General features: G+C 48.8%; 1 protein-coding gene across 1 annotated transcript in view; it reads left to right on the forward strand.

Annotated features, from left to right (window-relative positions):
- The window catches only part of Sh3rf3 (SH3 domain containing ring finger 3), a 340,867-nt gene that overhangs the window by 271,676 nt on the left and 51,795 nt on the right, over positions 1–17,396 (forward strand). Inside the window, exons 5-7 of the mRNA XM_087598703.1 lie at positions 1,483–1,583; positions 12,095–12,265; positions 16,645–16,898. Of these exons, the coding sequence (XP_087454829.1) occupies positions 1,483–1,583; positions 12,095–12,265; positions 16,645–16,898 (526 nt within the window). The remainder of the gene's footprint in view (positions 1–1,482; positions 1,584–12,094; positions 12,266–16,644; positions 16,899–17,396) is intronic.

Here is a 17,396-nt window from a genome sequence, read left to right on the forward strand (position 1 = left end):
CCTTTAAACTGAGACAGACAGAGGCCTACTGAACTTGACTACTCTGACACATCCCCTCTCACACACACATTAGTTTTCTAGAAGTGCCAAACTCTATGGGACAGCAAGAAGTTACTCCCTGGAGGGTCTAGAGTCCAAAATGGAGTTCTTGGCAGAGCTGTTTCTTCCTGTGGGTATGGGGGGTTGGGGGAGGGTGTATGGGGGTGGGGGAGGGGTTTATGGATGGGGGAGGGGTGTGTGGATAGGGGAGGAGTGTTGGGTTGCCATGCCCCTCTCCTCGTTTCTAGTGGCTGCTGATCATCTTTGGCTTGTAGACACATGACTGCCCTCTGCCACCATTGTCGGATAGCCTTATGTCCCCTGCGTGTCCTGTTCACAGGTCATCCTTACTTCAATATATAAAGACACTTACTCCAAATGAGGTCTCATTCGTAGGTGCCAGGGCCTATAACTTGGACCGATCTTTTTGAGGTGGACACAATTTAACCCACTACACCTCCAAGGGGACATTTCTAAGGACTGAAATTTCCTTGCCTCCTAGAACCTTAACCTGGAGAGCTCAATATGCACAGGCACTTGGAAGGCACAGCCTGGATGAAGAGGCCCTTGAAGCCTCGAGACCCCAGATGCAGAGTCTTTGGGGCCATACTGTGCTTTGTTGTCCCTGGTCATCCTGATGTCACTGCTGGGATGGTCACTTTTAAACCATTTAAACAGAAGTTCTCTGCAAAGAGCTGACTGATTAAAAGTCAGTAGCTGTAGGGAGTTTGGAATGTTGCAGGTCCAGGGTGTAATTACAGTTTCTCTTGGGCTATTTTTTAGCCCAGCTAAAGAGCCTTCCCTTGGCCCACCTCAGTGTCAGACCTAACATCCGGATAAAAGCCTTTGGAATGTATTAACAGGACCCTATTCTCCGCCAGTCAAAGGAACTGGTGTGCTATCAGGGAGCATCGGAGCCCCGGCTGAGGTCTCTCCTCTATGCTGGGATAACCTACTTAGTGTTTCCACCATGGGTTTGCAAAGCATCTTAATTTATGGTTTTCTTTGTTCTATTACCATAAAAACTTCCCGAAATGGATCCCACACTGGAACATGGTATTTGAGGAATCCTAAGTCTGTTCCCAGGTCATGGCCATCTAAACTGGCTTACAGAACACTTTGTCTAGATGTTATTTCCACACACTAACGATTAATCAAGGTTCTTAGGATAAAGTTAGGCCTCCACCTGACAGTGTCTTCTCCCATGTTGACCTGGGTATGATACTCAGAAGGGGCCCTTGAGAGATGCCTTGGGCCAGGTGTCTCGGGCCACCAACCTCACTGCCGTGGGATGATGATGTGTGATTTCTGTCGAGGGAAGTGAAGCATGAGGCTTTGACACTGAGGGAATGAATACACATGGCTGCCGGGACGACTAACCCACTTGTTCCTTAGACAAGCTCTTTCTTCTACTCACTCACGGTTCCTCTTGTGTCTTTTCAGGACTCCTCTTCAGCTGGACCTGTCCCCACAGCCATCCCTCGAGCTGCCGCAGTGGCTGGAGAACAGGGCATGTCTCCCAAAGTCCAGCTGCCCCTCAACATGTGAGCTGCCCCTCATGTCTGTCGACATTCTCTGCACACTGGCATTTACACAAGTGGTTCCTAGTGGGTTTTTCAGTTGGCTACTACTAGCTTTTCTTTGTAGTAACATACGTGTGCTAACGCTTCCCGAAAGGGCAGTGTGAAAAGTCTTTTAACACCACTGTCCCTAGGCTAATTAGAAGTGAGGGGAAACTAATCATTTTTGACAGCACAGGCATTCAGTGGTCTATCAAGAAAAGAGTCAGCCATTTCTTGGAGCAGGTCTCAGAGGTTGCCGTCCATTCCCCGGGCCGAGGCTGGACTGCTGCCTGGGAGCAGTAGAGATGGCAGGCAGTGAGCCAAGAACAGACTCTCAAGAGGCAGCTTCAGTGAGACAGCTTTTTAATGGGGAAAACAAAGGTTACTTGAACCTTTGGGGGATGGGCAGAGGCTTTCATTTCAGGGTGATTGAACATTATTGGCCAGGGCCAGGGTGCTATGAATATCTCATTTGCATAAGGAGGAGTTTCAGGTGCTACCAGACATGACCTTATAAGGGGAGATTAGGTTTAACCTGGCTACCATACCAGAATGTGTAACCTCCTGGTGGGGGGAGGGGGCAGCGCAAAGGTAGATTGGGACATACAAGATCCTACTGCTGCTGATCTCAGCATGAGATTTCTGGGGTTTGGACATGCCCACTCTTCCTCCAGGCCTGCTTCCCATGGCTCCCCAGCCCCACAAGAGGTCCCTGAGATCTTGGGTGTCCTGAGGATGAAAGGGTGTGGTGAGGTCAGCAGGCACAACAGATTAATACTGTCTGCTCAGAAGTGCCACCCCTAGGCAGGCCAGCTGCCTGCCAACCCCAAATATAACCACATGAATCACTGCCAGGAAATAAGGTGTTTATCTTGTTGAGGAAATTTTCTCTGCTAAATTACAGCATTTAAACGAATGTGGAATTCTAAAACTCCCATTTAAATAGGCTTCTCAAGAATTAGATGTCTTTGTGTTTGGCAGTGAGCTCAGTCTCTTGAAAGGATGCTTTTAAGGTAGAGTAGATGGGTTTGGCAGACACAGGAATAAGGACAGACAGTTCCATCAGTCTAGGCAAGCTGGTGGGACACTGGGGGAAGATGCTTCTGGACAAAACAATTTGCTAAGTTCAAAAGTTTCCCCAAATTATCTTAACCACCCAGGTGCCTTCCTGCCTTACTCATTTAGCCAACTTCAGATGTTTGACTTCAGAATGGATAAAAAAGTTCTGAACACCTTTTTTACTTGCTCACCTTCATGCTTAACCAACCTAATAAAAGAAGTCTGAAACTTATCCACTTTTCAGGCTTTCGAAGGAAGGCAGATTAATTAAGCTATATTCTAGATTAGTGTTCAGGTTAAAATTTACATTCTCAGCAGGACTAGATGTCAGGTACAGTTAGTCCTGCCCCATTTTTAGGTTCAGCCATCCTTTTAATTCAACCAGGTGGGTTGAATTAAACTCGAGTTGTCATGTCACATGTGAAAAGTGATATGCAGATGTTGTGTTCAGTGTTGCACCATTGAGAGATAAAGAATACAGAAGGGTGGCGAGCATTATGTGCAAGCATTGAGCTGGTAGTTACCTGGGCTGTGAGCATCTACAGGCTTAGGTGTACTGGGTATCCTGAGATCCTGAGAGTGCTGACCGTGTATGGCCACATTCCTGGTCTGCTACTGTAGTTCCATTACAAGCCAGAGGCCAGAAGAAGTGAGAAGGCTGGAGAGATAGATGCAGGATACCACCTCTGAGGAAGGGGGGCTCCTGTCTACAGGAGATGGCTCTGGTACAATTCCTCAAGTGAGAAGCAGGGCACACATTAGTGATGAGTCTAGGCTCAGTTTTGTGTCCTCATAGATGAACGCCTAAACCTAGGCTTTCAACAAGTACCTATGTATCCTTGAAAATCAAGGCACCCCATTCCTCAGTATGAAAGGCTCCCAATTCTTGGGCCAGCTACAGGAAATGACCTCTGTGTCTTTGAGACCTAGGAGTCAGAGGACATCCAAATAGATTCTTGGGGTCTCAATTATAGACCCTAAACACAAAGGGCTTTCTTCCTTCCTAGCCCTTTCTACTACAGAGACAGTCACTAGAATCTGCAACATGGCTTTCCTTACTAAGTCCCTTCCTCAACGCCAAGTCACATTGCCACTATTGACCTTGAGGCTCATCTGTGTAGCCCGAAGGGAGACTTGATTATCAGATTATACCTGGAGGTAACTAACAGACTTGGGCAGGGGTGAGGTAGGTGGCAGGTAATACAGAGATGGTGTGGGCAGTAGATGAATGCCAACCTTCTAAGAGGCAAGAGTAAATGTCAGTGTGCATCTGTGGCTGTCTACTGAGCGGCGGAGACATGCTTAAAAATGCCACACATGTTGCAACAACATACGTGGCCCAATTTGGAAGCCTGATGGTTGAAATTATATTTTGTACATTATTGAACAGAAGATGAGTTTACCGAGCAGGTGTGTATAGCCTGACCAATCCATACTTTCTGCTACAGTTCCGTAACTGACTGCTCTTCCTGTCATGGTAGCTGGAAGTCATGTTCAAAACTCTAAATTTGAACATGAGAGCGATTATATTTACAAAGACAACTGCAGCAGCAGTATACCCAGTGTGTCCAGGATTTATGGTGTTGGAACTCCAGACAAGGGCCCAGAAGGAGTGTGTGGACCATTGACAAAATAGCTCTGTATTCTCTTTTCCTAGCAAGACGTGATTAAGCATCTGTTCACTCTACACAGGGCAACCAAAAACCAAAGGAACAATCTCACCCAAGTCAGGATTGGTGAACAGATATTTTATTGGACCTAGAGGACCATGATCAAGGGAGTACTCATAGAAGAGGGATGTGGGTTGCTCCCCTCAAAGAACTGCACCATCAGAAAGTTTTATCCCAGCGAGAATGATGAACTCCCCAAAGCTGCTTGCGTGGGCCTCTTTAACTTTCTGCTGACCATGTACTCTAACATTTCCTTGGATCCACAAGCCTTTGATGCAGAATTACATACAGATAAGGGGAGCAGGAGGGAGGGAGTGCTGGACCTTAGGTAAGACTCTGATGACCTTCTCAACCCCTCCACAGTGGTTTCCTGCAGACACCAGCTGCTACGATTAAGATGGCAGTGGCCGTGTTATACCTAGAGGACAGTGTTCCCAATAGACTCTGACCCATGGTCCTGTGTGTCTTCAAAGTCCACACCCCACTGACAAAAGCTGACTTTCTGAGTCAGACCGTTGATTGGTGATAGACCTTCATAGAAAAGGTTCATGTCAGGTTCCTCAGGACTGTACACACAAGAAGGCTCTCCCTCTGCACACACAGTGCACGAACTTATTGCTCCTTGGAGGAGACAGAGACTCACCCCATACCTTCCCTCTCCTCCCCTGCTATCCTGTAATTGTCTCTCTTTAGCTTAAACGTCTTTCATTTGGCAAGTCTGCTGGCCATAATTCCAGGAACACATGACTGTTTGTGTCCCAGAGGCCATGCCCCAGGTCAGAGTCCAGCCCTCTTCAGGGTTCAAATGTTGACAGGAACACACATGAATGAAGTAGCCCTATATGTATGAGAAGTAGATTCTTCCTCCACTTCCCCACGGACATTTTCAACCCAGATGTGAAGGACGAAGAAGCCAGGGAAGCACAGAAATTGGTGTGTGGCTGAGCACTGACTCGGCGGAGGCCGGGGGAGACAACAGAAGTACTGAGACATCCCATCCCTCGACCCAGCGTGAGGCATCTCACTTGCACAGTGCCACAGGCCGTGGACTGGAGAGGGAAGCAATCTGTGATAGGGTTCACCTGGATGCGGGATGTCTCCTCCAGCACCAACTTGCTGGCCCATGCTGAGGAAGAGCTTAGTCAGTGGGGTATGATCAGTGCCTGTCAGCAAAGCTGAATGCTGCCTATGGCAGGCGGCTCCCCAGATACCACCATGGTACCTCAAGGAATCCAGAAAGTGAGGGAAGAAGAGAGCTTCTCCCTTAGGCCAGGAAAAGGAAGCTCAAGTAGCTCTGGGTGGATACTGGGTCTCTGAATCAAGTGGTTACCACTGGTCACATGAGATGTAGAGACATTTGAAGGCTCTTCTCATGACCCAGCACCATATGTCCTGACGGTCAAAGGCTATTACTCTACCCCTAAGCAAAGTGAGCCCCATGTTCTGGGTTACTGAGACAGACTAATGAAAAATCCATGTCCAACTCAAGAAAAGGCATTGTCTACCACAGACTCATGAAACGGCCAACTCTGGCCTGCAGTGGACTGCCATTTTAACAGCAGAATCTACTGCTAAGGCTGGGTCAGTCTAGGGCAGTGGTTCTCAATGTGTGAGTCACGACCCCTTTGGAAGCTAAAGGACCCTTTCACAGGAGTCACCTATGATTATTGAAAACATATTTACATTACAATTTGTAACAGCAAAATTATAGTTTCAAAGTAGCAATGAAAATAATTTTACAGTTGGGGGCCACCAAAACCATGAGGAACTGTATTAAAGGGTCGCAGTATTAGGAAGGTTGAGAGCCACTGAGCTAGAGTAATGTGAGCCTTGGGTATAGTTCCGTGGAATTATCACAGAGGCCGGTTTCTAGGTCAGCTTTGGCATCAGTGGGCAGCACCACGCTGGCCCCTCCCTGCCTGTAGCTTTAGTTACCCAGGCTAACATCTGCCCTCAGGCCAATGTGTACGTAAGGTCAGCAGCCTCTTCACCTCTGGTGCCAGAGCCTGCACAGTCCTTCCTAGGGACTCATTTAGCTTCCCTGTGCAGACTCCCCGCCTCTCTGCTGCCCCACATTGTGTAGGGGGAGCGCCTGTACAGGTTCTGTCTGCCATCTGAGGCTCCTAGTCTTCCTGGTACCCATCCTTTGAACACAACCGTTGATAGGTGGGTGCACATCTCCACATCCTGTACCTGCGAGGCTCCAACAAGGAAAAGATTAGACACAGGACCCCTGGCAGGAGCAGTGGGAGCAAATCTTTCAGTATTGGAGAAATGTGAGCAAGCCGACATCTGGTGGAGAAGGGGTGTGAAATATGTAGAGGTCCCAGAAGAGTCTGACTCATGATAGAACCAAAGGGAAATCTGCAGACTGCCGCAAACTGAGAGCTTGCTGAAGATACACGTAATGGGCGAGCAGAGCATGTGCCACACCTCGTCACAGCTGCCAGCCTGTCCAGAAGTTAGAGGTGATACTCCTCGGCCTCTAACAATAGGCCCAGCTTCACGCAGGAGTTACTTTTCCTCGGCCACCTGCTCAGGAGGCACCTTTTTTAACACGGAAGCCACATGCAGGCCACGGGGTAGTAGTGCACCAGTCCCTCCTCAAGTCACCTTTCGTGGTGGTGTCTCAGCCGGTCTGGATGGGGGGAGGGGGAGGCAGAATCTGCCTTGAGGCTCTATGAAGGCTTATGCCAAGCTTCTAAGTCTTTCTGAAGCAGGTGGAAAGTGCAAGCCTGAAGGGTAAGGACCATGCCATCCACAAGTCTGCCTGAGTATCCCTAGGTCCCATGCCAGATTCGGGGCACATGGGCATTGTAAGGGATATTCACCAACAGGCCAGGCAGGGTAGCTGAGTGATGCAGGTATGAAGGACTATGAAAAGGAGACACCACAATGGCTGTCACTAAGAATCTGGAAGCAAGCAGTGCAGGAAGGGGGCTGCTTAGACTCCCTAGGGCTGGTCCACTCTGATGGAGATCACTAGAGCTGTTCTCTGTGTACACACCGTTGGTTTGTGTGTTCCACGGATGCTTTCTGATTCGTGAAGGAAACACTTGCCCTCCAGCCAGTGTCCACTGCAGAAGTGCTCGCTAGATACACAAGCACCCCACACAGGAAACCACCTAGCATGTCCACCTGCACACCGGAGAGGGAAAAGGTTTTTTGACAGTGTGTTTTGGGAGAGCATGGCATAGTAGTTTAGCTCAGGAGTGAGCAGTGAAGCTTTGTTACCTGACAGTGCCTGCTCGTAGGTCAGATACGGAAGGCGGGATCTAGGGAGGCTCTCATCAGGCAAAGCAGACTTACAAGAGAGATGGAAAGGTCACGGGGCTGGAAAGATGGCGCAGAGGCTGCGGAGAAACTGCTCCTGCAGAGGAACTAAGTTTGGCTTCCAGCACCCCATTGGGTGGTTCAAAACTTGCCTGTATTCCAGCGCCAGGAGACTCTGACACCCCTAGTCTCTGAAAACACAGTAAACACACACACACACACACACACACACACACACACACACACGCACACACACACATGCACACACACTCACACGCACACACCACGCATGTTTGCACACACGCACTCGCACGCACACACACATGCACACACTTGCACACACGCACGCCTCTCTCTCTCTCTCTCTCTCTCAAAATTCATTTTAAAACAAATCTTTTACAAGACTAAAAGGCTGATCATGTCAGTGTTCTGCTACAATCTACTTAGCGAACCTTGAAGGCCTGCATTGGGTCTGGAAAGGGCTGACTCCAGAGCTAGGCTGTGCTCTCCCAGGTTTGAGACTCACGGTGCCTGGCCCCATCCTTGGACCACACTACCCTTCCAAGTCACAGACCTGTCCTCCACTCTGAACTTGCAGGAAGAGTGGCAAATTCTCAGACCTTTCTAACCTTGATTTCTCCAGCGGTGAAATGCTAGGGCCCACATGGAGCTTATATGAGTCCGTGGGTCTAGCACGCTGCAGACACTGGGACCCTGCCCTCTTCCCTTATCCTGTCTCACCTTATGGTGAGGACATATTCCCACAGGGCAGACACCTGATAAATCCTCAAAGCCAGAGCCAGTGAAGGTGCAATGAAAGAACTCCTCTCTCCTGCCGGGTGTCAGCACCTCAGCACTGTCCCTGTCACTGAGCATGCAGTACCTACATTTCCTCGAGCATCCCACTCCTGAGAGGCTCAATGCAGTGTGAAATACAAATCTGAGAACCTAAACGATGCGTCTCTTGGCAGCTTCTGTACTGAAGACAGGGAGTAGGCATGAAGCCAGGTCTGTTCCATGGTGGTGCCCGAAGGCTCAGAGCCAGGTAAACAGGACAGCAGGTGTGCAGCCACGGTCATCTTTCTATTTTCCTGCCTTTTTATCTCACTGGGAGCCATGCCTGTGTTTTAGATAAATGTGGAATGTTGAAAGTCTGTTACCATTTTTAAAAGCAACTTGACTTGAAATCACTAATAAAATGCCTTCATTTTCCAGTGTTTGTAAGAAAAGATACAAACTCCCTTTTAATGCCCGGACCTAAATGCAAAGTCCTTGTCCCATTAAGTCATATAAGGACCCTAAATTTCTGAGTTAAAGATAATCCCCCAAGGAAATGACATCCGGCTGTTCAGCAGCTGTTCTCTCAGCCCCGAGAATGGCTGCCAGGCCCTTCCGAGGTTGGTGGGCATTTATCACAGCTGCTCATGATTTGCAATGCAGTGAGTGACTTCCCAGATGTGAGAAATGCGATCTGAATACCATTCGCCATGCTCAGATTTGAACAGCCTTGTGGCTGCTGGACTCCTGTCCCTTTGAGTGGCTCTCTACTCGGCAGGTGAGCGACTAGTGACAGCTCCATCCTGGCGCAGGAAGCAGGGGAGCAGGAGTGCGGAATGGAGCTGGTCTTGTCCACGGCTCTGCACTCTATGTATACACAAGCTCACCACAGTACAGTGTGCAGAGTAATGGTAGGCAGACTCCAAACCAGGACTCCACTTGTTGAGAATGTACGAAGTGCCTGGTATGGAGGAGAAAGTGTTGAACCATCAGTTAAAACTCTTGTCTTATTGGAACACACTGTGGTGGGTAAGGAATGGAAGCCATAGACAGACATTTGTAAAATTGTCTTGAGACAGGAGCCTGGGTGATCTTTTCCCTGAACCCCAGGAACACTTCCCCCTGGCAAGGTTTGCTTCTCCCCTTCCAGGCCCCTTTGAAAACAGGTCCTCTGCACATGGACCGGACTCCTTCATGGGCGAGCATGGCCTAAGGTCAGCAGCAGCTGCATCCTGCTAAGAGAGTTCTTGGTGCCAAGAGAGCACAGCTGCTCAAATCCCCTCAGACAATATAGGAATTAGGAAAGAAGGCCAAGAGAAAAGTGAGGAAAAGAAAATTGAGACCCTTCTCCAGGCAATTTCCCAGTCTGAGAGCCTTTGTGTATGAAATAATCCATGTGCAAAGCATTTCCTGATGTGCAAGCAAAGCCTATGGAGAGGCCCGCAGCGGTGCCTAGGGAATCGTGAGGTGCTTTCTCACAGAAACATTCCATGTCCAGTGACTTGAGGCCATGTGTGTACACATGGGAGTCCATGCTCTATGTGTACATGCCCTGCAGACAACCAGATATTTGGGTCAGTCAACAGACACTGTTCTCTTGCAAAGAACCACCAAACCCTTCTCAGCTCTAGCAATGAAACAGAAATGGCTCACCAAGCCTTTTTCAGTAGGGAATAGTGGCTCCACTATAGCCAGTTGGTGAGCCACTGGGCCACATCCCTCCTACAACCAAGGGCGCATGCAAACCTGGAGGGGTTTGAGCTGCCTAGAGAACCACACAGCTCTGAGGAGCCATCAGTTGCCCCTCTTAGCATTCTGCTGTGGCCAAAGTCAGAAACTGATATTATAAAGGACTGAAGGAGGGCAGCTTAACCAGGATTTGCACTTCATGTTTCCTTAACAGCAGGTTCCCTCTGTGTGTGTGTGTGTGTGTGTGTGTGTGTGTGTGTGTGTGTGTGTGTGTGTGTATGTGTGCATGTGTGCGTCAATAGCTAAGTCTTGGCATGCGTCTCAATTAGGGTTACTATTCCTGTGCTAAAAAAAAAAAAAAAAAAAAAAAAAAAAAACAAAACTCCATGACCAATAGTAACTTGGAGAGGAAAGGGCTTACTTTACAATTCATCAAAAGCAAGCGGGGGCAGGAACATGGAGGGGTGCTGCTTACTGGCTTGCTCCCCATGGCTTGCACAGCCTATTTTCCTATAGAACCAGCCCAGGGAGCGCACCACCCACAGTGGGCTAACTCCCCATCCCCATCTGTCACTTAGAAAATGCCCTACAGCCTGATGATATGGAGGCATTTTTTCTATCCAGGCTCCCTCCTTTCAGATAACTCTAGCTTGTGTTAAGTTTACATGAAACTAGCCAACACAGTGTGTACATGCAGTCCTCATATGTCTTACCGTTAGTAACATTTCCCTTCCTGCCATTAAAGACAAGGATCATACCCTGGGTCTCTTCTGTCACATAGGCATAGGTGGACACTGGATCTCCATGTCACTGGAGAGATGGGTCCTCTCCTGATGGCAACCGGGTTTCCCAGACATTGGCGTTTGGCTTTTCACCAAGTGAACCATATACCTGGCTTTCATCCTAGGGGTAGAGGCATAAAACCAGGACCCTGAACCCTGATTGGGTAGAACCAAAGGTCCTGCAGATGCACGTTGCAGAGGGAGGGCGGATATGATTGGAAGGCAGGGAAACCTTTGGTCTCCATAGCACTCTGATTTTGGTCTGTATTCTTCCCTGGGGTCTGTCCTTCCATGAATTCTAGTGAGCCATACTGTTTCCTTTTCCTGTAAAATCGCTTCCCAGAGTCAAGAGGGTACTGGAAGAATTGGGAACCAAGCAGCCCCAGATACTGTGCTGTAGGGACTTCTAGGAACCTGCAGTGCCAGGACAGGCTCAGCGATGCCCCGGAGTCCACACCTTGGTTCACGGGTCTTGAGATGGCTCTTCTGGCCTGCAGAACTGGATCTTCTAAGTAAACATCTGATGTGCAAGTTTCTCTGTCCGTCAAGCCCAGCAGTTCCCTGGACTCCAGAAGGAAGGGAGCCCTTCTGCCATGTTATTCCAGGCCCAGTACTACTGTGAGGGAGAGATTCATGCATTCTTTGTATGTCCCAGAAAGGGCCAAAGTCTCTTCAGCCATGTCTGCAAGTGAGGCTTGCAAGAAAAGGAGAAGTGAAAATAAGAGATTGCTCCAGTGAGGCCATCTTTCCTGGAAGGGAGCTTAGAGGGTATTCTTCCAGCTCATACTAACTGGAAACCAGGCCCAGCTAGCTTACTCAACTATCCCTAAGATTCCTCTCGCCCAGACACCAGACGGTGGAAAGCATGGGGAGAATGAAAATGGTGAGTTCCAGAGACCAGACTGAGGCATAGTGTGAGGTGTCCTGGAGACCAGGCAGCATAGTGCCTCACTGAGTTTCTTCCCTTCTGTGACAGAAAACGAAAAAGCCCTCACTTACCCATATATTGTCTGGCCATCCATGGGCCACAGTGACATGCCCATGACAAATCCCCAAGCACTAGGAACACGCCTGTTTCTCCCTCCACCTCGTGTTTGTGGTAAGATTGAGTCAGGTGTGTGAGCTCCCTGCAGCTGCCAGCTAGTCTGTAGGTGGGGGTTCGTCTAAAGATGAGCTCTGTCTGCCTGTGCCTCTCTGTCATTCCTGGTGTCCACTGAGCCTTGTCTCCGTCCTCTCTCCACAGGTACCTGGCTCTCTATGCATACAAGCCCCAGAAGAATGACGAGCTGGAGCTTCGCAAGGGTGAGATGTACCGTGTACTCGAGAAGTGCCAGGATGGCTGGTTCAAGGGGGCGTCATTGAAAACCGGGATCTCGGGGGTGTTCCCCGGCAACTATGTGACACCTGTCTCCAGGTGAGGGCCTGGCAACCTGAACAAGGGGGGAATACACTATAGGCTGGTCTCTGGTTACACCCAGTCCAGAGGCAGTAGAGACAATTGAGTTCCCCTGAGGAGTGACTCCTCTGCCAAGCTTGACTTGCTAGGCGTTCTCAGGGAACACTGGCTACCCAGGGGATAAACATGGCAGCAAGAGCTGGAGTAAGGACAGCAAGAGCAGCTGAACAGGGGTGGGAAGAGCATCAGAGAGCAAGACCTTCAAGACGTGCTGGTAACCAGGGCCAGTGTGTGTGCATGTATGTGCACTGTGTGCACGTGTATATGCAGTGTGTGCACGTGTATGAGCAGTGTGTGGGGACATTACCAAGTATGCATGCTCATATAGGTACTCGTATATGTGTCTGTGTGCAGTGAGGATGGGGCAGGTACGTGCCTATAGTATAGTTATGTTATATGTATAAGCATGAAAATGTGTGTCCTACACAATGTGTACATGTATGTAGACTGATATGTATATAGTATGTGATATGCATATGAGTATATGTAGTGTGGGATATAGGTATAATGCACATGTGTGTATATGCAGTCTAAGCATGGCATGTATGTATGCATTTGCACCATAACATGTACACATGTATGATACATGTACATCACATATGTATTTGTGATATGAGCACAGCATATGTATGTGTGTGTGTGTGTGTGTGTGTAAAGCACACATAAAGAAAAGCAATACATGCCTTAAAGTAACAACTGTTAATAATGGATAGCATTATGAGTAACTTCTTTTCAAATATCCCCTCCTTGTACTTTTACAAATCTTGATTACCTAATTTTTATAAAATAAGAGTAATTTTAAAAATTCTCTCAAGGGGAAGCCCAGGGTTGTTGGAATTTTCTGTTGTACTGTGAGGTCCACTGCCTAGCTGAGAGTTACTCACTGGAGCCCCTTAAAAGAGCCTGTGCCATCACTAGCGCCCATGTAAAGAAACCATTCTAAGTGTCTTGGGAAGAAAATGCTGAAGATGTTGCCACACTCCTGCCTGTGCCCAGGAGGACATGTGTACGGTCCGTGTTGTGGCTTAGGTTGCATGGGCCCTCTGCAGCCAGTGCTGATGCAGGATGTCCAGCGGCCTGAGGAGAAGGATTGTCCTGAGGTCTTGGAGGGAGGGGATTATAGAGACAAGGAAGGTGTGTGGTGACAGATCCTTCACTCAAGCAACCCTCATAAGGAAGGAGTGTGAGAAGCAAGCTATAGGGCCTTAAGGAAACTGGAGGCCCTTGTGGATGACTTGGATCACTTCAGCCCATGCACCCTATGAGTTCCCCACTTCCTTTGACCCCCCCCCCCAGTCCTCACCTGGATTTTTTTTCTGTTTCTTTTTTTTATTATTATTAACTTGAGTATTTCTTATTTACATTTCGAATGTTATTCCCTTTCCCGGTTTCCGGGCAAACATCCCCCTAATCCCTCCCCCTCCCCTTCTTTATGGGTGTTCCCCTCCCCATCCTCCCCCCATTGCCGCCCTCCCCCCAACAATCATGTTCACTGGGGGTTCAGTCTTAGCAGGACCCAGGGCTTCCCCTTCCACTGGTGCTCTTACTAGGATATTCATTGCTACCTATGAGGTCAGAGTCCAGGGTCAGTCCATGTATAGTCTTTAGGTAGTGGCTTAATCCCTGGAAGCTCTGGTTGCTTGACATTGTTGTACATATGGGGTCTCGAGCCCCTTCAAGCTCTTCCAGTTCTTTCTCTGATTCCTTCAACGGGGGTCCCATTCTCAGTTCAGTGGTTTGCTGCTGGCATTTGCCTCTGTATTTGCTGTATTCTGGCTGTGTCTCTCAGGAGCGATCTACATCCGGCTCCTGTCAGTCTGCACTTCTTTGCTTCATCCATCTTGTCTAATTGGGTGGCTGTATATGTATGGGCCACATGTGGGGCAGGCTCTGAATGGGTGTTCCTTCCGTCTCTGTTTTAATCTTTGCCTCTCTATTCCCTGCCAAGGGTATTCTTGTTCCCCTTTTAGAGAAGGAGTGAAGCATTCACATTTTGATCATCTGTCTTGAGTTTCATTTGTTCTAGGCATCTAGGGTAATTCAAGCATTTGGGCTAATAGCCACTTATCAATGAGTGCATACCATGTGTGTTTTTCTGTGATTGCTCACCTGGATGTTTTGTTTTGATTTTTAAGAAACAACTCAGAGCCAAGGAGGTGAAAGAGCAGATGTCTCTGGCAGCTCTGTAAGTGCCAGAACTGGGAACTGAAGAACTGGGAAGGCACTGCAGGTCCTTAAGAGAAGGAATGGCCAGGAGCCCCACAGTTAATATCTCAGAGGCCTGAGCTTCTGAGCTGGGCATACCACTCACCACAGTGTAGAAAGGCTGGCTTCAGTCTTATTCCTAGAACCAGAGGGCTCCTCCCTGTGCTCTGTCCAAGACTGACACAGTCTCTTACCCTCACTGCAAATCAGAAAAGTGCCAGAACCACCGAGCAGAAATCTCAGGGCAAGTGTCAGAGGGGACAGCAGGGTGTCGGGCCTCTGTGTGCAGACCAACCAAGTACTCTGGGCTCGAGGGGTGTGCACTGGAGCTGTTTCATAGCCATGCCCTGCAACACATGACATCAGAGGCAGCTCTTTCTTGTTGTGTGTTTGGGGTTTGCTTATTTACTTGTTTGCTTGCTTGTTTTATAAAACAGAAGGAAGAAGGAAGGAAGGAAGGAAGGAAGGAAGGAAGGAAGGAAGGAAGAAAGGAAGGAAGGAAGGAAGGGAGGGAGGGACGGACCAGAGCGGAAAGTGAGCCAGCCTGGTCCTGGTCTTGGGTATTAGGCTCTTAGAGGTGTGAGCATTTAGTAAGAAAACATGGGCTGATTGGAACATGTGTGGTGGATGAAGCCATTGAGAGGAAGGAGCGCTCAGCTGCCACAGAGGCACATGCACAGTGGTTGCCCTCAGTCTTGTTAATGTTGCCTTGTAAATGCAAGGTCCATACTTTGAAGCCCATCTATTTGTTTGTGTAAACAAAATTAAATCTGCTTCCCTTTCTCTACTCCCAGAATGATGACTCCGAGACTAATTATTATTAAATGCCTATGCCATAAGCTTTGGCTCATTCTCTGACTAGCTCATAACTTATTTAACCCATTCAAACTAGTCTATGCCTTGCATACAGTTAGTTTACCTCTCCTTTAGTCCTGGTCCCCTGCTCCCGTAGCATCTTCCTCGGCGTCTCTCTCAGGGTCTCCCTCGAATCACCCTCAGCATTTCTCTGTTCTATCCTGAGTTCAGCTACCTGCTGGTTTATATCTATCTCCCCATGACATTCCTGATACTCTCACTCTCTCCCAGAATCCTCTCTCTCTTCCTGCCAGTGTCCCGCCTCCTATTTCCTGACCCAGCACATTGGCCATCAGCACTGCTTATAAAATATTCTCTCTACATGGTTTCTAAAGACTGAGCATAGGGTCCCATCAGTGGTTATTAATGATGCATGATGAGGACTGGCCCTTTGGCAGGGCCCCTCATTCAGGAGAGGCAAATTTCAAAATAGCTCTGAAGGTGAAGAAGGGCCATGGTGCTGATGACCTCCTTTCTGGAAGGCCCTTTCTTTTCTCCAAAGCTGCTACACTCCTCTGGTTTCTGTGGTTCTTTTTCCCAAGCCATAGTGGGGAGGTAAGAGTGCACCTGGCCCAGAAAAGGTAGGCATTGGGCAGAACCACTCTTCTCCCATCGGGTCTCCCCTTTTCTCCTACTGTGCCTTCCCCTGTTACAAGAAAGAAATTCTAAAGGAAAGGAGATTGGACTTTACCTCCCAGCACATTCTAATCCCCCTTAACACAACCCACAGAAGCTTATGAGTCCCAGACGCCATCCTCAGAACCAAGGCAGATGCATACATAGAGAATTAAAACTCATTTCCAAAGCTGCTGTGCTCGTCCTCTGCAGAGCGGCTTCCTCAGGGAGGAAGACTTGGAGGAGAAAGTGTTTGTCTCAGGTAGAAAATTGCAAGAGTCTGATGGTTTCAGAGAGTTGCTGCCTGTGCCTTTATTTGATGGCTTGAAGAAAGAAGCTGGGTGTGTCTAGGGGGAGCCAGCGTCATATCCCATCATGCTCCAGAAGTATCAGTCTTGTGAGTCATAAGAGAGTCCACCTTGCTTTCTAGTAGTGTTTAGAACCACAAAGCTCTTGGTAGGCAAAACCAAGCAAAACAAGCTCACTTGACCTTAGGGCATCCTTTAAAGTATTTCTTACCTTGCTATTGATTTAGGGCTTCTGTGGAGCACTTGACGCTCACCTCCTGGAGCCTGTAGGTCAGAGCTGGGTTTCGCCCTGGCACATGACCTGATTTCACCTGAGCCCACTCACTGGCTTGATTTTCTGCTTTTTCCCACTAGGGTTCCTGGAGGAGCTGGGTCACCCTGGAATAATGTGCTTGGAGGGTCTCCATTGGCCAAGGGAATGGCCACCATTATGCACCCTGGAGGTGGAAGTCTGAGCAGCCCAGCCACTGCCACCAGGTCTGCTCTGCCTCTCACCACACTGCAGGACCATATGCAGCACCCAGCCACCTCCCTACCAACAGGCAGCTGCCTTCGACACACAGCTCAACCAGCAGCCAGCCAAGCTGGGGGCACCACCATCCCAACAGGTATGGACACAAACTCCCAGGGATTCTCCCTGATAGGAATCAACTAGGGGTTTCTGGGGTGTAAATCATGAGGTCTGTTCTGGGCTAGATCTCTCACAAGTCAGCATGTGGGGAAAGTCAAGTCTGCTTCCCCTAACCCGGAATCTTCTGATCTCCAGCATGGGCTCTGCCTTCTGGTGCCTGTATGGCAGCTGAAGAGGCGTGGAGGGTTTACAGACCCACGCACATTGTCTGCAAGAAGGTGCCGTGGAGAGCAAGGTTGGGAAAGGGTCTCCCAGTACCTTTCCTAGAGACACTGCTGTAACCTGCCCATGGATGTCTTCACTGCCAGGCACGTTAAGGTCTCCTGGAAGACAGTGTCTTCCAGGGGAAGTCGGATGAGGAGAACCAACCAGAGACGCTCTTTTTGAAAGCATATTGAGAGTAGCAAGCGTGATGACCAGCCAGTCTGCTTGTAGGTAGCATGAGATGGAAAGAAACCATGGGTAGACAGAAGAT

This window comes from Rattus norvegicus, chromosome 20 (assembly GCF_021556685.1).
Source record: "Rattus norvegicus strain SHRSP/BbbUtx chromosome 20, alternate assembly SHRSP_T2T, whole genome shotgun sequence".
Taxonomy (NCBI): domain Eukaryota; kingdom Metazoa; phylum Chordata; class Mammalia; order Rodentia; family Muridae; genus Rattus; species Rattus norvegicus.